At 36.4% G+C, this 23,503-nt stretch overlaps 1 protein-coding gene across 1 annotated transcript; it reads left to right on the top strand.

The window, feature by feature from the left end:
* The first annotated feature begins 441 nt into the window (after window positions 1–441).
* Window positions 442–19,069, top strand: LOC102805485 (GPN-loop GTPase 1-like). Its single transcript, XM_006822704.3, has 12 exons — window positions 442–581; window positions 3,560–3,653; window positions 4,527–4,671; window positions 5,983–6,061; window positions 9,355–9,449; window positions 9,932–9,977; window positions 10,784–10,930; window positions 13,706–13,788; window positions 15,291–15,330; window positions 15,779–15,878; window positions 16,115–16,204; window positions 17,104–19,069. Exons 1-12 carry the CDS (start codon window positions 447–449, stop codon window positions 17,190–17,192), a joined length of 1,143 nt encoding a protein of 380 aa, XP_006822767.2. The 5' UTR covers window positions 442–446; the 3' UTR covers window positions 17,193–19,069.
* Window positions 19,070–23,503: the final 4,434 nt, after the last annotated feature.

Raw genomic sequence — 23,503 nt, 5'->3', positions numbered from 1 at the left:
AATTTATGAGAGCAATCTCAATGCACAAAGAATTTCAAAGTTTGCCTAAGCAGATCATGTTTAAGAAACTGGTGAGTTCTAAAGAAAGTTTCATTGCCAGCAGTTTAGGAGTTATATACATAAAATCTTAGAAATTAATTTTTAATTTTTATTTTATTATTGTTGTATTTGTGCGTTACTATGTTGTTTTTTGGCCATAAGTTATGTAATTTCTTACATTATTTCGAGTCAAATAAAATATTCGATTCTATATTGTGTGTTGCGTCAGAGTGATCAATCATGGTTTATATATGTCTTTTACCTCCACGATACACCTAAACGTTACAATGTTCGGCATAGTTGTAATGCTGTTTGATTGGCGCCCTCAAATCAAAAGCAAAAAAAAAAAAAAAAAAAAAAAAAGCACTTGTAATTTAGACTATGCTGGCGCTATTTACAAAATCAAAATGGCTGCTGCCAATGAAGAAAGCATGTCTGCCGCTTCTGGGTCCAGCGAAGCAGACCCCGTAAAAAAGGGGAAAAAACCGCCGTGTTTGATTGTTCTCGGCATGGCAGGATCCGGAAAGACTACATTTGTACAAGTAAGTAATTCTAAAGATACTGAGGCAACGATCCTAAACCACAGCCTCTCAACACCAACGACATGAGTTTTCATGTACGAAGGCTGCACGTCGTGATTGTGTTTCTGCCTTGTTTCATTTTCCACAGGTATTCGGCACCTTTCATTAATAATACGAATTTTCCGTTGAAGTTAGCCATAACGTTATGGCCTCAGAAGGATGTACTATATATTCCTGCAATTTCTGAATACTTACAACACGTACATGTACATGCAACGTTGTTGCTTGGTGTTGTTTACGGGTCATTCCAATTTGTATCCACACCCCCCATATGGATGGTACATGTATAATTCCGGAGGGTATAAAATAATGTACTTTTTCTGTTCCGGGAGGAGGGGGGTCACCGTAAATGAATCCACAGGGTGATGATTTTACTGTGGGCTCCTACAGGGTTGGGTTATTGCAGTTTGTATCTGCAATTTTGGACTGTTAATTACATGGGGTACATTTTGGGTAAAAAAATGTTTTCCTGGATGCTGAAATGCTGTTGTATATTTCCAGGGAGGAGTTATCAAAAACTAATCCGAGGGGTACATTTTTTACTATAACCATCCATGTAGGGGGTGTGGATACAAACTGGAATGACTGGCGTAACGTCAGCTGACGTAACGGCCGAATGGCTAATGCACAGTTCCTCTATAGACTATAGAGGGACTGTGGCTAACGTAAAGTCAGCCAGGACTGTGGCCAGAATACATCCACTCAGAACTATTAGGGAGAATATTTCTTGAGGGGCTTGTTTTTGGCTCAAGGGACCATAGGTCCACTGAGCCTATGGGATGGGTTTCTGTCCTGCGTCTGTTGTCCGTCTGTCTACATTTGTATCTGTCTGTCTCTCTGTCTGTGCATGACTTCTTCTCAAAAACCACCCAACCATTTGACTCGATTTTTGGTGTGTGGATGCCTTGATGAGTGTAGATGGTAATTTGTTCATGAGAAGTCGATCTGCCAAAAATTATGCAAATTAGCCCCCCAAAACTCTACTGTGGCGGTCTATAGAGAGAGCGCCATCTATAGTATGGTGTTGGAATAACTTTGTTTATGAATAAGTCTGTGCGTCCCGTGCCGGTCAGTCAAATTGTTTCCGTCTGTGTGGGCAGGTCGATTCTTCTGTTAAATCGACTGAATTCCTTCCAAAGACTGAACTAAAGTGGTTATGAATGTTGTGGAACTCTTGGGACTGACGAAATCATGTTTGCGTGGAATTTAGTGACTGGCAGAAGTCTTTTCCGAAAGTTGTGGTTGTGTGGATCGACCGCAGAGGTTGCAGTCTGCTGTTGCCATTGTGTTGAACGAAACCGTGGTTGAACCTAGCTGCAATTCTGTAGCTCACTTGGTTTTGCTGTCGGTTATTTCGTTCGTCGTGGTGTTAACGTGAAACCATGGAGCTACAGTTCCATCCTTTGCGAGTTACCCTATTTTACCGAACTGAAATCATGTCTGGTCGTAACAGCCGTTTTTTTCACTATTTTCCTTAATTTCTACCTTTCTACTGTTGATGGGTCCGAGAACTATTTCATCAATTATTTTGAGGGCGATGGTCCGAAATTGGTCGATTTCAAGACGAAAACCGCGAAAAACTACAGCGAAATCCCTGTGTTTGCCGCCATCTTGAATAAGTTATCGTGATGCCACTAGGCGTGATAGTTGTCCCATTTCACGCATTTTCGTGTAATCCCTTAAATGAAATCGAGAATCACGCTTGCTTTCATTGTAAGAGCACGATTCAACTCCCATTGTTGCATTTATTTACAGTTGATATTGTTGTGTGAACAGAATACAACAGAGTGATCAATGGCACTGCCATCGTTTCTAGGGGAAAGCTTGACCTGTGTCACATGATCAAAACTGGTTGCTAAGGATGTAAAGCTTGGCCACGCGAGATCTCGCAGTGAGCAGAATATGACTTATTGGGTTTGTTATGTTGAGATTATCATATACCGTGTATTGTCCGGCCTTGTAACTCTAGGGGAAGGGCGCCCTCACATCAGGGCAATAATTACCCATATCGCGCTCGGTCCAGCTTACCTGGCATTCATCAATCAAAACAAAATGCATCATTCTAAATTATGTTGTGTAATTGATGTCACGCCATGGTAAAATTACACCTATAAGGTGTATGATAAACTTTTATGGACTGGATATGGATTATGCTGCCCTAGGTCGTACGATATGGCCCTGCAAGTTTGGACACTCTCGCCATTCGACATCTGGACACAAATGTGCATGAATATTAGTACAACTCCTTTTCTGGATTTGTCTATTTGAAATCTAACAGTTTTTTTGATTTATAAAAAAAAAATTTTATGAAATGTTTATAATGTCCCCATGTTTCTGCCATTCACTGTAGAAAGAACATTACATAGGTACTTTTACATTTTTATAAACGAAAATATTTATAAATGACAGTTAGATATTGTACAGTGCGCAGTGACGTAGGCTGTTCTAACATAATCAAATTTATACACAAACACTTGCCTGAATGGAGAGAGGTGCCTGGTGGATTTCAAATGAAAACAGGTATATTTATCATTTATAAAATTATACTATATATATAATTAACATGTCTGTCTGTTGGCATAGTAACATATAATTAAGGATTTATGAAATACATGATATATCAATGACTGATAAGATACAACTCAGATATCTATGTATGCAGATAGGCATTGAAAGTCTGAAACATATTTCCAAACAAAATTGTCAATAACACTGTAGAGGTTTGTAAATATCTGATTGCATGAACAGAAATGAGTGAAATTATTGCTGTATTCTACATAGCATTTGCTTTACAAACCAACCAACCCAAGATGAACACCAACCAATTCGTTCACAGACTCACTAATTAGTATTTGTTTTATAATTATCTCACATGACACCAACTACATCCCTCCTCTTATTATGTAATGTTCATCGTTTACTCTTCATCTTTTTTTCAGCGCCTTACTGCATATTTATATACCAAGAAACGGCCGCCGTATGTCGTGAATTTAGACCCTGCCGTTCATGATGTGCCATTTCCTGCAAATATAGGTAACTGTTTCTTAATAATATGACAGAACCCCACACCCTGCCCGTGGCTTTCGTTGCGTATGGAAGTTATTTTCACGAGTGATGCGGTGTATCCTGCGGCCGTGCACAAGCATACCATGTTCATTTGCCTATAGACCGTGAAAATACCGAAAACATTATTGCATGGGTGACACGCAAATTAGTTTTAGTCAAAATAAGTGACTGCCTAAAAATACCATTACTCTTGTTCAAATTTCATTTCCCTTGGCAAGTATATTCATGGTACCCCAAGGGAAAAATATCATACTAAATATTGTTCATTTCTGCTATGTTTCGAAAAACGGTACTCCTGAATGGCCTACTTAGTTTGCTGTCAGACCTCATTTGCATATGAGGTGTGGAAATACCGATTTTTATTTCAGTGACAAATCAAAATCAACTGCAGTACATTTGTAATAAAACACTGATTGTTGATTAATCCATATAATGAAAAAAAAACATATTGGAAGGAAAATTATGGTATTTGCGATAAATTGTATTAAAACAGCTTTTTACTCCCATTATTATTTTGGACCCTGAACCCTCGACCTTTACACCATTAACCTTCTTTGTTACTTTCTGTCGCATTTCACAACAAGTCTCCTATTCTACATTTGTGTATTTAGTAATTTCTCCCAAAAATTTTAATACATGTAACCACAATTTTTAAACTTTTCATTTTTCTGTATGCAATATCAAATTCTACTTGTTTGTACTAAAAATCAGTGAAAGTGGCAAATATTACAAAAAATACAACAAAATTTGCTTTAAAGACTGAGAGAAGTAAACCTGCCAGAACTGATTGTAAGTTACAAACCATGTCGTAAATATGCTGTCAATTGTGGTTATTTATAGATGTGCGCGACACTGTGAATTACAAAGAAGTGATGAAGCAGTACGGATTGGGACCGAATGGTGGAATTATGACATCGCTAAATTTATTCGCTACTAGGTTTGATCAAGTTATGAAGTTTATTGACAAAAGAAGTCAAGAATACGAGTAAGGATATATACATTGTAAATTGTAATTAGTCAGATTAACATTTTCACCACCATTTCTCTCTTTTTATCACAAATTCACAAAATAGTCCCTGTGCTAGTCTGCAAATTTCAATTTTTGTGAGTAAAAACTGAAAATTGACTCAAATTTTGTCCCTTTGCTCCAAAATTAGGGTTCATTTCCAGAAATATTGAAGAATATAAGAAAAAAGTACAAAACCGTTTTGGGTGAGAAAGTCTGGTGGTGAAAAGGATAACGTACATTTATCGTATTGTGCTTGTCATATATTCATGCATATGTCATCCCAACTTTTCTATTGTTTCAGTCATTTTTTGAATGATGATAATTGCGTTCAAATACAGCTCTTTAGCACGAGCTAAAGGTAAAAAAAGTTCAAAAATGTTAACCTGTGCTAAGAAGACGTGCGTGAATTCTAAGCAAGGAAAAAGGAGAAACATTGTACATCGCAGACTTTGAACAACACACTGACTGTAGCATTCACAGTTATCATGTTGCGATTCAAAAAAATAGTTGAACTGTATTTGGCTTAGACTGACATTGCATAAACGGTTGGTGTGAAAAATCAACTGTGGATAATATATGTAATAAAATCACCTTAACCGGTGAAAGTGGTTCTGATGGTCCACTAGAATGTGTGAAACTTACGATAACGTGTTGCAGCACTTTAAATTATACAAAAAGTATTTATTTAAAAGAGATTAGAAGAAATTTGCTGCCAAAAATGTGTGTATATGGGATACACAAATTTTTGGCAGCAAATTTCTTCTAATCTTACTGCCCTGTGTTTTGTTTGTCAAAAATTTGGGGAATGATCTAAACCAGTGTTGCCGCTGAGTACAGGACAGATCATAATAAAATGAACTCTGGATGTCATGGATATTGTTACCAATTATGATGTTAAACAACTACATTGGTTTGATGAATCGTCAGTTATTAATTAAAACAACTGAAACTCACCTTGAAAGGGGAAATGCTACAGTAGATATACAGAGACACACTTACAATGCAAATCACATTGAAATTTGCTTGTAATTACATCTGGGATTGACTTTGCTGACATTGATGGGTCAACCATTAGTTTTTTAATGGTGAATTGTGATAAATTGGTGCGAACTGAAGACATGCTTAGAAATTCAGTTTCGCCATGAACATCATGTTAAGTCAGTACCTTATAGTTTGCAATTCAACATATGTGAACTTTGTTTTTAGGGGCCAAGCATGGTGTCACATGGCTGTAATAAAACCAGCTTTTTAAACTAACATTGTATTTCTCACTATTTGCATTATTAGATATATATTATTTGACACACCAGGACAGATTGAAGTTTTTACATGGTCTGCGTCAGGGGCTATTATATCAGAAACACTGGTGAGTACATAATATATCAGTGTTCTCCCCAGGAATTTAAACCACTGTGGCGGTCTAATTTGCATATCATTTGCATATCATTTACATAATAATGGAAATTGACCAAAGCACATTTACACCCACACAATAAACAACATATATTTTTAAAAACAATGTGGCAGATATTTATTTGCTTCACACAGTGTTATAAGCACTTTTATTTTGGGCACTTTTGTAGTATTAATGAGCTCCGTCACAGGGAAAATATTTTTTTTTTGGAGTCAAAATATTACGTTTCACAATTTAGAAGAGTTTGAATTTAAAAATGAAACATTCTCGAAATGCAAATGCTGCAGACTAAAAAGAAACAAATAAATTGTAAAAGGTTAAATGAAACTCATTTGAAACGTTTGAGCCAGGATAATGTTCACCACTTTCATGATCTTATTGACTACAAAATTCTCCTTCAAAAAATCGACCATGTAGTTATTTGGCGGATTGTTGGTTATTATTCCAACCATCAGCTTCTAACGTTTACATTTACAGTAAATGAACGAACAAATAACACTTCCAAACGATCAAAGTTACGACGTGACATAACTTACTTCGCGATGTTATACACCGGTTATACCAATAATTTCTCTTACTCGGTCATGATGCCATGCAAAAATTAAATACTTCTTTTTTTATATGAAAAAACGTAAAATTTGAAGCTAGTTTTATCGGGAGAAATTATTTTTGATCACTCGATCACTTCGGTGAAAAACACAGACCCGCCATGATAGTTATGACGCATTAGTTGACCGGCATGTGTCCTTTGACCCGGTGGGTCAAAAACGGCATTTACCAGTCAAAATGTCGCATGGTAATGCCGGTAGAACCCGAAGTTTTCCGAATGATCGTGATCATAAAAATTACATTGCGGAAGTAAAGCGATGTCGTAGCACGATGTGTTGGTATGAATTTCAGATGAAAACTGCATGATGGTTTTTGAAAGAGGTGATTAGAAATTTTTAAAAGGTAAAAAAAAGTATTGAAAGAAGAGTTTTTACATAATTCACGATGATAACAGTTCAAATGTATTTTACCCAATAACGCAATAAACACGTTGTTTTTTTCTTGAGTAGCGTAAACTGATCGTGAACTCTGCTTTGCTCATGTTATATCGGGGTGGAATTGATTTTGAAAGAATTTTAGCTTTCAAACTAAAGACTACGTCTATCGTCAGAAAGTATTTACTTACAAACAAAGAGGTGCTAATTTTACAAAATTGACTACGTATCGTGCGACTATGTCTATTGTTTACAAATTATTATCCACGACTGGCAGGATGCGTGTCGGTCAGTACGTAAGTATAATAACAATATGACAATAGTCGGAAGCGTTTCCGCGGTGGTCGCTAATTTTGAGTGCCGGTCAGGCCGACCAGCGTGACGAGATCCCCCAATGAAAAGAAGCACTGTGGCGGTCTTGCTAATCATCGTGGCGGTGTCAGGCCGGTGTGGCAGCAAATCGAAGCACAGTGGCAGGACCGCCACGCTGTTTACATCCTGGGGAGAACACTGTATATGCAATCTGTTGAATCCATTCTTTCTGATACTACTATCTATTATATTCCTGATACAGTAAAATCCCTGGATAAACCAACCCACTGTAAGAACCGACCGATTTATGCAGCCCCAAAAATTTCTCAATAGACGACTATGTTAAAACAACCTGTGAAATCCGACCACTGTCTACTCCGAACACCGACCGCATTGATCGGTCCCAAGTCCAATTTTCACACTGAATACATTGATCATCCGACCAGTTGCATCACATCCGCTGTCTAGTAATCCGGTCTGTCCGACCTAAAAAGTGTGCATTGTGTTCAATTTACCGTGAACAATACCAAATCTCACACTCCAAGTAACGTCCCGCGTAAAACAATGGCAACTTATTAAGTTTCTCACACCACACGCCCAGACATCGCGTGGTGTCTGGACAGTATAATGACACCGGATATAAACAAAAAGATTGTTTACAGGAAAAGTGTGAAATAATGTTTTATCATGTTTTCTGTAATTAAAACAAAAGAATTTTTCCCATAAGAAGATCGATCGATCAGTTTTCCAGTCACTCTGTTTTTGACAGCGATCACTACAAGCACCATGCTCTCCAACTATCGATATCGTTTATTTACTGCTTTTATTTACCATGAGCCGACCACCACAGAAACGTCGTAGGGTAGAACTTACCCTAGCTGACAAAGTCAAGCTTATCAAGGATTCTGAGTCAACAAATCTAACTCGACAACAAGTTAGCCAGAAGTATGGCATCGGGAAATCTACAGTGACAGACATCATAAAGAAAAAGGCAGACTACATGAAGCAGTTTGAAAATAACATCGATGGATCCAGACAGCACATCAATACTTCATCGAAATTTGAAGAAATAAATGGCTTAGTTTGGACATGGTTTCAGCAGGCTCGTGCAAAGCATATTCCGATATCTGGTCCGATGTTGCAGGAAAAAGCATTGTCATTTGCGTCTGAACTTGGTGTCCAAGATTTCAAAGCTTCTAACGGATGCCTTGAAAGCTGGAGAGGGCGCTATTCGATTAAATCGTTCAAAGTCAACGGATAGAGTGCCGATGTAGATTTGGAAGTGGTGGAAGATTTCAAACAACGCATTGGTCAACTGTGTGAAGGGTACAGGCCAGAAGATATTTTTAATACCGATAAAACTGGTGTTTATTTTAGAGCCTTGTCTGATAGAACACTTGGAACAAAATCAGACGATTGTAAAGGCGTCAAAGATTCAAAGGAGAGACTGACCGCGTTGTTTACATGCAGCATGACTGGCGAGAATATAAAACCGTTCGTCATCGGAAAGGCAGCGAAACCACGCTGTTTTAAAAATATTGATCCAAAAACTTTGCCTGTATACTGTAATTCAAATAAGAAAGCCTGGATGACAAGTGCCCTATTTGAGGAATATCTCCGTGATTTGAACAATCAAATGCGTCGCAAACCCGAAAAATCGTGTCTTTGATTTTTCGTTTTGTTTCAGTAGAGTTTAATGTCATTTAATGTCATGGAACAAATTAGAGTACTACCTCATTCAAACGATAATGAATCCCCCACAATGCCCTATTGGATGAGAAAACAGATGTATTGATCTGTGCTGAAACACTGAGTAGATTATAAAAGAATGTTTAAATTTCAAGTGCTTTGTTTGAATTCATATGTACTGATGTTTTTATTTTTACGATGATGATTTTCGTAAACATGTCCAAATATGGGCAATGATATATTATAATTATGTCTTTGCAGGCATCAGCGTTTCCAACCATCGTTGTTTATGTAATGGACACCCCTAGGTCTGTCAATCCTGTCACATTCATGTCAAATATGTTATATGCATGTAGGTAGGTATTTATTCCCGCCAAATTCTGCTTCAATATTCTCCAATCTTTTCTGTAATTTTTATGTGATGTTTTGGTTACAATTTAGACCAAATAGATATTATTTGCAATTAGTTACTGGTTTTGATAAAAAAAATATGGATCAAAATACGCAGGTTTAGTTTGTGTAAAACATTGATTTTTGGTGTTCACAAGGTCAAGCTTGGGCCACAGTGTGCATGAATGCCTACAAGCAAGGGTGGTAGGCAAAAGTGATTGGGTCAGCCACAGTCTGCTGTGCATCGGCCAATACTGCCTACATACTTATTTTGCTGCATCCTTGTAATAACCTCACATGGTTAGAATGTACATGAAACACTAGCAATTAGCACCTAGGACAAAAAAGACAGCAGTGACTTCAATGACTAGAAATGTCACCAGGCTGTTTTATTTAAAATAAAAAGTTTATGTATTTCAGAAAATAATGAAAACATTTTTATTTGCAGTATTCTTTACAAATATAGACTTCCATTTGTGATCGTTTTAAACAAGGTGAGTCTGTTATTCAAAAGTTGTGTCTTTCAAAAATCGTCTTATTCAAAAGTTGTGTTATTCAAAAATTGTTTTATTCAAAAATCTTGTAATTCAAAAATCGTGTTATTCAAAAATTGTGTTATTCAAAGTCATGTTATTCAAAAGTCGTGTTATTCAAAAGTTGTGTTACTCAATAATTGTGTTATTCAAAAGTTGTCTTATTCAAAAGTTGTCTTATTCAAAAATTATGTTATTCTAAAGTTGTCTTATTCAAAAGTTGTGTTATTCAAAAGTAGTTATTCAAAAACCGTCTTATTCAAAAGTTGTGTTATTCGAAAATTCTCATTCAAAAGTTGTGTTGTTCAAAAGTCATGTTATTCAAAATTCGACTTATTCAAAAATCATCTTATTCAAAAGTTGTGTTATTCAAAAGTCATGTTATTCAAAAATTGTCTTATTCGAAAATCATCTTATTCAAAAGTTGTGTTATTCAAAAAAATCGTGTTATTCAAAAGTTGTGTTATTCAAAAGTTGTGTTATTCAAAAATCGTCTTATTCAAAAATCATGTTATTCAAAGTCGTGTCATCGACAAATGGATAACAGGATATTGTTGCTACTTGTGATTTTTAATGATTGGCAATCACTGAAGATAATTAGCTGTGAGTCCATAGCCCCTCTTATGGGATTTTATCGACACAGAATGTGGATCCTCCCATAGTCTTGCATAGCACAAATGTTTGACTAAGCTATCGATAATAAGTTTATTATCTTACCAGGATGAAAACCATGACAAAAATGAAAAAAATATAATCTTTATTTACAGACAGACATTGTTGACAGTGAATTTGCGATAGAGTGGATGAGAGACTTTGAATCATTTCAAGAAGCATTGGAGAGTGAAACATCGTACACATCAAATCTGACACGATCACTAAGTCTAGTCTTAGATGAATTCTACCAACATTTAAAAGTAAGATATTATTGTTATCAATTTAATTTGCTGTAGCAGCTGGTCTCTGTTGAATACAAAAATAAGTTGTGATCACAGGAACAATTTTGATCCTTGCATTTTTAGTCCCCGTTCGGACGTAGTCCGAAAACGGGTACTTATGTTTTGCCCTGTGTGCGTGCGTCCGTGATCACCTGTATCTCGAACATACATGGACCGATTAACTTCACTCATACATCACACATTATATGGGCACATTTTCACCATTCCGGACCCGGATCTCAGTTATGCATGGACGGATTTTGTTCAAATTTGGTACATACATTAAACATAATAGGTCCTTGATGCACGTCATTTTTTTTATTTCAGATCAAGTTCGAAATGGCCGACTGGCGGCCATTTTGTTACAGAATTCAGTTCTGGATTCGTATCCAAGACATGTCTGGATTGATCAAGTTCAAACTTCACACACACATGGTACATCATGTCACAAATAGATATGTGCATTTGTTTCATGATCTGCTTAACAATAGCTGAATGATGGCCATTTTAAGGCCGAAAATGCATCAAAATCACATATTTTCACAATTCCGGAACCGGATCTCAGTCATGCATGCATGGATGGATTTTGTTCAGATTTAGTACAATGTGTTGTACATATGCAGGTGCATTTCGGTCATGATCTGCTTTGAATGTATATGTCACTCAAATATGAACGGAACGGGGACGTGTCATTGACAATGACTTGTCATCTAATGTTCCACTGTTATCTAAACAATACATTGTGTATGTAGCTGTATGTTTCCGTATAAAACAGAACATGATATGAGGACTATAACAAATATTGCCGGTCTCAAATTTTGTCCATCAATATGTATTGGCCATCTCCCATTTTGACCATCAATATGCATTGACCATCTCACATTTTGACCATCTCAAGTTTTGATCATCAATACGTATTGATCATCCAAATTTTGACCATCAATATGTATTGACAATCTCACATTTTGACCATCAATATGCATTGACCATCTCACATTTTGACCATCTCAAGTTTTGATCATCAATACGTGTTGACCATCTCACATTTTGACCATCAATATGTATTGATCATCCAAATTTTGACCATCAATATGTATTGACCATCTCACATTTTGACCATCAATATGCATTGACCATCTCACATTTTGACCATCTCAAGTTTTGATCATCAATACGTGTTGACCATCTCACATTTTGACCATCAATATGTGTATTGATCATCAATACATACTGACCATAAATATGTATTGATCATCAATACGTATTGACCATCTTCCATTTTGACCATCAATATGTATTGATCATCAATACGTATTGACCATCTTCCATTTTGACCATCAATATGTATTGACCATCTCACATTTTGACCATCAATATGCATTGACCATCTCACATTTTGACCATCTCAAGTTTTGATCATCAATACGTGTTGACCATCTCACAGTTTGACCATCAATATGTATTGATCATCAATACATACTGACCATCAATATGTATTGATCATCAATACGTATTGACCATCTCCCATTTTGACCATCAATATGTATTGGTCATCAATACATACTGACCATCTTCCATTTTGACCATCAATATGTATTGACCATCCAAATTTTGACCATCAATATGTATTGACCATCTCACATTTTGACCATCAATATGTATTGACCATCTCACATTTTGACCATCAATATGTATTAACCATCAATATGTATTGATCATCAATACGTACTGACCATCAATATGTATTGATCATCAATACATATTGGCCATCTCACATATTGACCATCTCCCATTTTGACCATCAATTTGTATTGACCATCCAAATTTTGACCATCAATATGTATTGACCATCTCACATTTTGACCATCAATATGCATTGACTATCTCACATTTTGACCATCTCAAGTTTTGATCATCAATACGTGTTGACCATCTCACATTTTGACCATCAATATGCATTGACCATCTCACATTTTGACCATCTCAAGTTTTGATTATCAATACGTGTTGACCATCTCCCATTTTGACCATCATTATGTACTGACCATCAATATGTATTAACCATCAATATGTATTGATCATCAATACGTACTGACCATCAATATGTATTGATCATCAATACATATTGGCCATCTCACATATTGACCATCTCCCATTTTGACCATCAATATGTATTGACCATCTCATATTTTGACCATCGATATGTATTGATTATCAATATGTATTGACCATCCAAATTTTGACCATCAATACGTATGGACCATCTCACATTTTGACCATCAATATGTTATTGACCATCTCATATATTTGATATCTCACATTTTGACCGTCAATACATATTGAACTTTTCACATCTTGAGCATCAATACATATTGACCATCTCACATATTGACTGTCTCGCATATTGACCATCTCACATATTGACCAACTCACATATTGACTGTCTCGCATTTTGACCATCTCACATTTTGACTGTCTCGCATTTTGACTGTCTCGCATTTTGACCATCTCACATATTGACCAACTCACATATTGACTGTCTCGCATATTGACCATCTCACATATTGACCAACTCACATATTGACTGTCTCGCATTTTGACCATCTCACATATTGACCAACTCACATATTGACTGTCTCGCATATTGACCATCTCACATATTGACTGTCTCGCATTTTGACCATCTCACATTTTGACCATCTCACATATTGACCGTCTCCCTTCACGCATTGACCATAATCTTCTGCATTGCAGTGTGTTGGAGTCTCTGCTGTCACAGGAGATGGCATCAAAGAATTTCTTGACAAAATAGATGAAGCTGTTGAAGAATATGAAACGTAAGTGTTGTAGATATCACATTTATTGCCTGAAATTGTTGTGAATCATCTCAAGAAAAACAGGGAGAGAAATTCTATTTCTCTAACCAGAAATGCACCAGTGATATATACATTGGTCTGTAGAACAAATAAGCTTAGAAAGCATGTTTTGAATACGTGTACATTGTTTACAGTTACTGCCATATATGTGTTAATAGTGCCTGTGAAAGAAAGTTGTGCTCTTATAGAGGAGTTTAGTACATATGTATTGAAAGGTATTTGTAGGGATGTTTTTGCTTGTGTGCCACAGCTGGTATAACACTACACTGCATGCAATCTCTAATTTTATCTATCATGCGTTTATGTCATATCATGTCAAAGATCATGTCAGCCAGTTATGTCACAGTTCATGTCAGCCAGTTATGCCAAAGTTCATGTCAGCCAGTTATGTCAAAGTTCATGTCAACCAGTTATGCCAAAGTTCATGTCAGCCAGTTATGTCAAAGTTCATGTCAGTCAGTTATGCCAAAGTTCATGTCAGCCAGTTATGCCAAAGTTCATGTCAGCCAGTTATGCCAAAGTTCATGTCAGCCAGTTATGTCAAAGTTCATGTCATCCAGTCATGTCACAGTTCATGTTAGCCAGTTATGTCAAAGTTCATGTCAGCCAGTTATGCCAAAGTTCATGTCAGCCAGTTATGCCAAAGTTCATGTCAGCCAGTTATGCCAAAGTTCATGTCAGCCAGTTATGTCAAAGCTCGTGTCAGCCAGTTATGTCAAAGCTCGTGTCAGCCAGTTGTGTCAAAGTTCGTGTCAGCCAGTTATGTCAAAGTTCATGTCAGCCAGTTATGCCAAAGCTCGTGTCAGCCAGTTATGTCAAAGTTCATGTCAGCCAGTTATGCCAAAGTTCGTGTCAGCCAGTTATGTCAAAGCTCGTGTCCACCAGTTATGCCAAAGTTCATGTCAGCCAGTTATGTCAAAGTTCATGTCAGCCAGTTATGCCAAAGTTCGTGTCAGCCAGTTATGCCAAAGTTCGTGTCAGCCAGTTATGTCAAAGCTTGTGTCCGCCAGTTATGCCAAAGTTCATGTCAGCCAGTTATGTCAAAGTTCATGTCAGCCAGTTATGCCAAAGTTCGTGTCAGCCAGTTATGCCAAAGTTCATGTCAGCCAGTTATGTCAAAGCTCGTGTCCGCCAGTTATGCCAAAGTTCATGTCAGCCAGTTATGTCAAAGTTCATGTCACCCAGTTAATGTCAAAGTTCATGTCGGCCAGTTATGCCAAAGCTCGTGTCCGCCAGTTATGCCAAAGTTCATGTCAGCCAGTTATGCCAAAGTTCATGTCAGCCAGTTATGTCAAAGTTCATGTCAGCCAGTTATGTCAAAGTTCATGTCGGCCAGTTATGCCAAAGTTCATGTCAGCCAGTTATGTCAAAGTTCATGTCACCCAGTTAATGTCAAAGTTCATGTCACCCAGTTAATGTCAAAGTTCACCACACTTGTTTACATTTATATATCCATCTTTCAGAGAATACAAACCAGAATTTGAAAGGCTGAAACGTGAAAAGGTAATACTTTTAAAATTGACAGTTGTTATTCCCTATTTTACTTATTATCACAACACTTAAAGTAGGTCAAGTTAAAATCCAGAATTATTCTGATTGAAACTTCACTTATGCCATGGGTTTGTTATGCTATGCAGATCACTAATTTTGAAATTATTCTATGCATAATGTGATTGTACATAATAAACCAATAAATGTGCAATTTATTATCAACCTTCACAGAAATTATGGATAGATTTTGACTTAAAAAGACACACTTTTATATCAATACTGAGTACAAAGCAAGATATATACACACTTAATTTTTTTTAAATAGACAATTATTATATAAAAACTTCCAGCATCTTCTCAGATATAAATCATTATTTTTTTTAAATATATATGATAATAGCTGCTACCTCTTTCAATAATGATTATGCAGATAAACTTAAGTATTATTTTACCACTACAGATAAAAGCTGAAGAACAGAAACAAAAAGAACAACTAACAAAATTGAGGAAAGATATTGGAAAGGGAATGGATGTTAAAATCCAACAAACTCATTCACAAGGTAATCTAACCACTTGCCTGGTAATTACGGTAGTCACTGCCAATATTCCCTGGTAATAATATTCTCAGATTCCTAAATAAGGAATGTTTTTTTTGGCATCAAAAGTAAATTATTAGTACTGGGTATATTCCATCACAAACTGTTGTCTGATGTAATGGTATGTTTCACAGATCAATCTTCATACCTTTGCCAAAACAAGCACTCAAACAGAATGAATCATGTTATTGTATCTACAGAGCTATTGACTAAAATGGCACCGGTGATAGGTCCTCGGGCAGATGATGATGATTCTGATGAAGAGGAGACAGTTACCATGGATTCAGAAGGTACAGTTTTCATTGCAGGAAACAGATTCTCCTGCCTACTACTAGTGTGATATATTGGTCACATGTTTAGTAGCCCTCTTTTCACTCAGCCTACCAACTAAGTGGCATGGGATTTAAAAGACATTGAATTAGAATGATAAAATCTTTATCTTCTTGTGTTGTTAAAGTTGATTGTGTTATTTCAACTAAAAGATCTCTAAGTGGCTATGACTAAATAAAGTGTGCCATTAGCTCATGTGTTTTCTATGACTTTATGTGGAGTTTATTGAAAGGATAAAAGGAACGTTAAATGATTTACTGTGGAATACTTAATTTTCACTGAAAAGGCTTTTTGGGCATTTTGTATGGAATTTATTTTCACTGATTTTTGATGAGTTTAATGTGAAATATTTATTTTCACGAAATGATCCCTTCAGCGAAAATGGTGAAAATAAATTCCAAGCGAAAATAAAGTATTCTACAGTACTTGTATTAGAAACTGACAACACTGATTTTTGTTGAGATGAGCTATGTTTATCTAACATGCTAGGGAATGGCTGTAATTCTATTATTGTTTGATAAACAGTGCAAGGTATATCACACATTAAAACTGATGTAAGTGTCATGTAAACTGTATATATTACAGATTAATAATTTACAATAGTGTACAATGCTGCCTTGAAATTGACTCTAATGGGGCTGTTTTTATGTGGATTGCAAGTACATTCCACAAATGTGGTGGACAAATGACAACACAATCACCACATGTTATTACCGGTCATCTGGACCTAGCAATATAAAAAGGAGGAATATTCCTGCACTGGGCTCTTCTCAAATATCTCTAATCACTCTAATCTCATTTAATTTCTAATAAATATAAAAGCCAATATGATTTAAATCTTTTATTTATTTTTTCTTAGATGAGGAAGAAAGAAAAGAATATGAATCTTTTAAAAGATTTCTTGCCAAACAAAAAGATCAGAAACAGACATCGGAACCAGCCTCATAGCACTAGAATGTCATTGGATTCACCATGGTATCTTTCAGTATCATATGAACCACCCTTGATCTTTAAATATCATTGGAATCACCATAGGGTCTCTGAGTATCATTGGAAGGAATCACCATGATGGTATGTTTCAGTATTGTCTGGAAACACCATTGTGTACAACCCAGTATTTTAACAGAAGTGTACATAGTGAATCTTATATCAATATTATTATGTTCTATAATGAAAATGCAGAGTGTTTGGTAATGTTGGTATGTTCTTTTGTAATGGTACAGGAACAATATGTACTTTTATGTGCAGTCTTCAGTAGGAATCCATGTGTAACATAACAGCTATTACATGGATGCCATACACCCCAAAATACATGTTTTCAAATCATCTGATAATTTGGATGGTGTTCAGTGATAAAAATATGCAGCAGTAAATCAAAAAAGGAGTCCTATTTTGAACACATAATGATGAATGTGTCCCATTTTTTTTTTATTTCATACTTTATTGCTCATTTACCAATAATTTTAGAAGACCATTGAATAAATGCCCACTATTATTTTTTGTACACCTGTAAATAAAATCTTATACTTAATAGATGTACTACTTATATTGTGTTGCATCAGTCATTGATTTAATTTGAAATGTTTTGGTTCACTCTAACATAAAATGATGTTAAAGCGGGGGAGTCGTCACCTGCGCATGCGTCAGCTGGCCATAGCATGTCATTGTTTATAAACAAGCATCTACCCATGAGCCTTTGCGATTTTAGCATGTGTTGTTATCGTCACTTGGGACTCAATACCCGTGCGTGTGCAGGGGACGACCCTCCCGCTTTTAATGAAATAACAGTCAAAGTAAAAGATATGTATATCAATAATAACATTTCATACATCAGTTTGTAAAATCGTATATAGAACCTTGTACAGCAAGTTATATGACTCTTACGAAAATGTTATAATGTATAGTTTTTAGTCAAGAAGTTGCATAAAATTATTTTGTATGTAATCATTTATGTGTGCAAGTCTAAAAGAATTACCGGTAATATTTAAAAAAAAAATCTATTCCCATTTGCAAAGCGACTATAGTTTAAGCTCATTCTGCATGTCAATTTGTTTACTTCAGTGTTGTTGTATGTGAAATATATTCACACTGGTCGTTTGACAGTTCAGTCAATAACACTCTAATTATGGTATGTGTACAGTATGCTTACAGACTACCATTCGTATTGGTACTGACTCAAATCATAACTGAAGTTCATTGCATGTATTATTTTCTTCACTGTACTTTGATATATATTTTAAATATAATTTTATCACCATCACCGAGACACCAAATTTCCATGATGAATGTAACATGAGTGATAGAGGAATGTTTCATAATAGCGCTTGACAAGTGTTCTTTCACTCCAAGGCCATGAAATCCAGTCCCCGCAACAAAAAGTGTTAATGTGAGTGTGCAAGTCTAATGAGATTAGCTTGTGTGTCTTTGTTTTGTGCATATCTTAAGACTACTTGTAGGACTTGATTTGTAATTATTCTGAAATCTACCCAGTATATTATATGTAACCTTCCCATGATACATCAGATCAAATTGTATTTGTAATAGATCAATAAAAGGCACACCATAGCTAAGAACAACTGTTTTCCCCCGGAGGGTTCCTTTTGAACTTTCCGTAAACTTTTCAATACTATACTTCAGAATCATTCAGGGTGATAATTCTCTACATTCGGGCTTCCAACATATCTTGTGGAAACATACACCTCTATAACACATTTCTGCGATAGTCGTACTGAATCAAAGCTAGCCATGTTTGGTTTTTGATTGGTGACTTATTTGTAGATTCATAGAATTTTGAGTGGCATATTAAAAATACTGATAATTGCTCAGACCTTGTTCAGTTTGTAAGCCTCTTCAAACATCGATAGAGCTTGGTTACTGTAGAATACTTTATTTTCGCTGAAGGGATGATTCCTTGAAAATAAAATCCAGAGAATATACTTTTTTTTCTTATATTTCACATTAAACTCATCAAAAATCAGTGAAAATAAATTTTATACAAAACGCCCAAAAATCATTTTCAGCGAAAATTAATTCCAGCGAAAATAAAGTATTCCACAGTATATTACAATACATATGATTTTATCAACATTTATCTAAAATTTTACTTCGTATGTTTGGAAATAGGTAATTAATTTTTCAGACATCAATTTGGTAGTTATTCATTAACTTGTATTAGTAGTTTCATTTTAATGGAACATGTCATTTCTAATGAAGCATTCTGAAAGTCAATAATGTGGGATACACACGATTTAAAGGAATACAAAATATCTTTCGTATCATTTGCAATTATCCCAATATAATCTGAATATAGATGGTAAATCATAATTACCAATACAGACATACGAGTCTGGTTTTATAGTTACCGGTATATACGGTATATATATATATATATATACACTAAACAGAATCAAGAAGAAGCCCCATCCCCGACTGTATAACTCTGGGAAGACTGACAGTTGTCGAAGTAAAAAAACATAAAATGTATCATTCGAAAAAAAAACCTTATTGTAAGAAAGCTACTTTTTGAACATTTGAAAATATTGCTGTCATTCAGAGACTTACTCGAATAATTATATTTTTTATATTTTCTAGTTAAATGATTTCATATATAGTTTATGTTGCGATCAACGAGACGATGAATAGTAAAACTAATGAACAAAAAGTATGGTATGAGATGTAAGTGTTGTTGCAAATAAAGTGCAACTGTCGTGAAATAGTAGACATTCGTTACAAGTGATGTATTGTGTGGTACGACCGTACGACACCATTAAATTAGTCCCAGTGCATCCTCAAAGGATTAAAGATATAAAATTCAGATAATTCATTTTACCACGATGCTGACACTGGGGAGTTTTAAACCATAGCAAAACATACACTGAAAATTTCCTGCACAGATAAACCGTTTTTATCCAGTCGTGACAATGGGTAATTTATTTCCCAGAGGTATTCGGATAACACTAGGTATATAACTTTGAAAGAAACAAGGCGAATTTGAAAAAGTACACGAGGACTGGAAACCCTCTACTTTTTAGGCTTCCCTCCCTGGGATTCATTGTTAACGTACACATTCACAAGTACTCTTTTTCATTGTGCTAAGTGGCCTCCGGTCTTGATTCCGCGTCCATACCACCAAAGGCTACCGTATGAATCAAAGTATCCCCTGTTGTCCGGTCTTGACTTCGCGTCCATACCACCCAAGGCTACCGTATGAATCAAAGTATCCCCTGTTGTCCGGTCTTGACTTCACGTCCATACCGCCAAGGCTACCGTATGAATCAAATTATCCCCTGTTGTCCGGTCTTGACTTCGCGTCCATACCACCCAAGGCTACCGTATGAATCAAAGTATCCCCTGTTGTCCGGTCTTGACTTCGCGTCCATACCGCCAAGGCTACCGTATGAATCAAATTATCCCCTGTTGTCCGGTCTTGACTTCGCGTCCATACCACCCAAGGCTAACGTATGAATCAAAGTATCCCCTGTTGTCCGGTCTTGACTTCGCGTCCATACCACCCAAGGCTACCGTATGAATCAAAGTATCCCCTGTTGTCCGGTCTTGACTTCACGTCCATACCGCCAAGGCTACCGTATGAATCAAAGTATCCCCTGTTGTCCGGTCTTGACTTCGCGTCCATACCGCCAAGGCTACCGTATGAATCAAATTATCCCCTGTTGTCCGGTCTTGATTCCGCGTCCATACCGCCAAGGCTACCGTATGAATCAAAATATCCCCTGTTGTCCGGTCTTGACTTCGCGTCCATACCGCCAAGGCTACCGTATGAATCAAAATATCCCCTGTTGTCCGGTCTTGACTTCACGTCCATACCGCCAAGGCTACCGTATGAATCAAAGTATCCCCTGTTGTCCGGTCTTGACTTCGCGTCCATACCGCCAAGGCTACCGTATGAATCAAATTATCCCCTGTTGTCCGGTCTTGATTCCGCGTCCATACCGCCAAGGCTACCGTATGAATCAAAATATCCCCTGTTGTCCGGTCTTGACTTCGCGTCCATACCGCCAAGGCTACCGCATGAATCAAAATATCCCCTGTTGTCCGGTCTTGACTTCACGTCCATACCGCCAAGGCTACCGTATAAATCAAAGTATTCCCTGTTGTCAGAGTGTGCCACTTATACTTCTCGTCTCCTGTTTTTTTTCTTCTTTTAAATTGGTCTTTCTCGTGTATATGTAATCGCCATCAGATCTCAAATGGTTTTACATATCTTTGCCTAACTGCCAAGGGCGAGCCACAGTTTAATTCATCCGTCCTGTTTCTTTGAAATAAAAACAAATTTAGTCCTGATCCACCCGTGCAGTATCAGGTGTAACACCGTTACGAATTCGTGTTGCCCTCCCCATGGATGTAATGTACGTACATGGTTCCAAAAAATCTGAGTTATGCCCTCTATTGACCACAGCAGCCCAACTACACACTCGTGTGAAATGATTTCTTATTGATCATCATATAATGGTTGCTCCGGGGTTGTATGTAGCATGGAAGACCTTCCCCCGGTGACATGCAATGGAAATCAATTACACCATTAGTACTAGTACTGCCTTTGATGGGTGTCTGGAATGACCCTTAACTTACCGTTAGCTAGCTACTGTGACCGATTGCATATGTTAATCAGAAGTGTTGTACGCTATTCCTGTAAAGATATATAGTTCTTGTAATTCTTGTAATTTAACATTTCTTTCAGCACTTCTTCGAGTGCACGTAGCAAACCTTCCATTTTGGGCATCGGTATTCGCGACGTGAAATGCAACTGTTCTTTTAGTGAGTGCGATTTTAAAAAGATCTTCCGTTATTGCTATCCCGCATCATCTTTCCATTTTGACAGCGATATTTGGGGCGTGAAATGCAACTTCTGTTTTAGTGCGATTTTAAGGTAGAGATGCAGTTTATTTGGCTTGCTTTTTAATTGAGTAATTAGACAATGAAGATGGTATTATATGTCCAACATGTTATATATTTTCTGAAAGTTTATTATACAGACTTTGTAAAACTTGTCTTTATTTTAAATATCCAGAATGCGTTTTTGATTTTGGGTCAAAAATATGCTTTTTTGGACAAAAGTGGTTTAAAAAAAATTAGCTTAAAAACTTCAAGTCCGTTTGTAGGTAAAATTACATCACTGGATACCTTGGTATACTACTAATTCAAATGCGTCCACTCATCTCTCTAACGGCTTTCAAAGTCGCACAGCATGACCTCAAAGTTCACTCTTTTCTATTTTTGCATAATTTATATATATCCATGTTAATTGCGGACTTGTTATTTTTGTTCCACTCGCCGTAATAAACTGCCAGTATCCGGACGCATTTTGAAAGGGGAACACCTTGTCAATAATGTGTGAAAATTTCGAGGCAAATGGCCAAAGCGTCTATCAGCTATTTTAATTTAAAACCCAAGAATTCACCAAAAATAGAAGACGAGAAAAAGGCTAATTTGCATATTTGTACGTTAAACCGGGAATTACTGCTTTGTCATACTTTGTCATACTTTCTAGACTATTGAAATTGAAAGTTAACGTATAGACATAGACATTTTATGTAAAATCGTTGGACCAGAACAACTGCTCTTGAATATATAAATCAGAAACACGTCATTCATACCAGTGTTTTGATAGGGTCGGTAAAAACACGTGTCAATGCCCAGTAAACATGACGTCTTCTCATGAATTATTAAACAGGGGGGCGGTCCTAGGAAGGTGACCTTTTATCACGATCAAAACATCATGGCTTCTCTTCGATGTATTTCAATAAAAAATCTCAGAGCCTATGGTTTACCGTGAAGAGTACAAAGTGGGATATTAAATTATTTATCCTCGATGATTTTTATGTAGTATTTAGAACCAACTCTAGGAAGCGAACGCACAATAATGAATAATCGCGTAATCCTAGAATCGAAACGCGAGGCACAGAAGTTTTGTTCGGCGTTTCCAATCCCATTTTTCCCACTGCAACATATTTGTTAAAAGAAATATTTGAATTCTGTTCGTTTTTTAAGGAGGCATTTTTTTATTTTTTCCGATTTTGGTAACGCCTTATTCAGGGATTTTCTAAGACAGTCGCAGAGAGCTCCAGCTCCTAACGTAAAAGTTTTAAAATTTCGACCGGTTTTAAATAATTAGTGTTGGAAATCTGACATGCAAAATTAAGGTGCATTTTCGAGCGGTCGATTTTTTCTGAATAGAAATCAGCAAATGAAAAAAAATAGGAGTGCTAAACAGTGTCTTGGTCTTCCGTCATTGCTACCGC

This window comes from Saccoglossus kowalevskii, chromosome 5, assembly GCF_978046115.1.
Source record: "Saccoglossus kowalevskii chromosome 5, keSacKowa6.1, whole genome shotgun sequence".
In the NCBI taxonomy this organism is placed as follows: Eukaryota; Metazoa; Hemichordata; class Enteropneusta; family Harrimaniidae; genus Saccoglossus; species Saccoglossus kowalevskii.
Note: the sequence above shows the minus strand (reverse complement) of the source record. Positions and strands in the feature narration are given on the sequence as shown.

Bases quoted from the DNA above. Each gene is read 5' to 3' on its own strand.
- LOC102805485 (XM_006822704.3), top strand. From the start codon at position 447: ATGGCTGCTGCCAATGAAGAAAGCATGTCTGCCGCTTCTGGGTCCAGC. The intron at 3,654-4,526 runs GTAACTGTTTCT...GGTTATTTATAG, and splicing joins GCCATTTCCTGCAAATATAG to ATGTGCGCGACACTGTGAAT. The intron at 6,062-9,354 runs GTGAGTACATAA...ATGTCTTTGCAG, and splicing joins CTATTATATCAGAAACACTG to GCATCAGCGTTTCCAACCAT.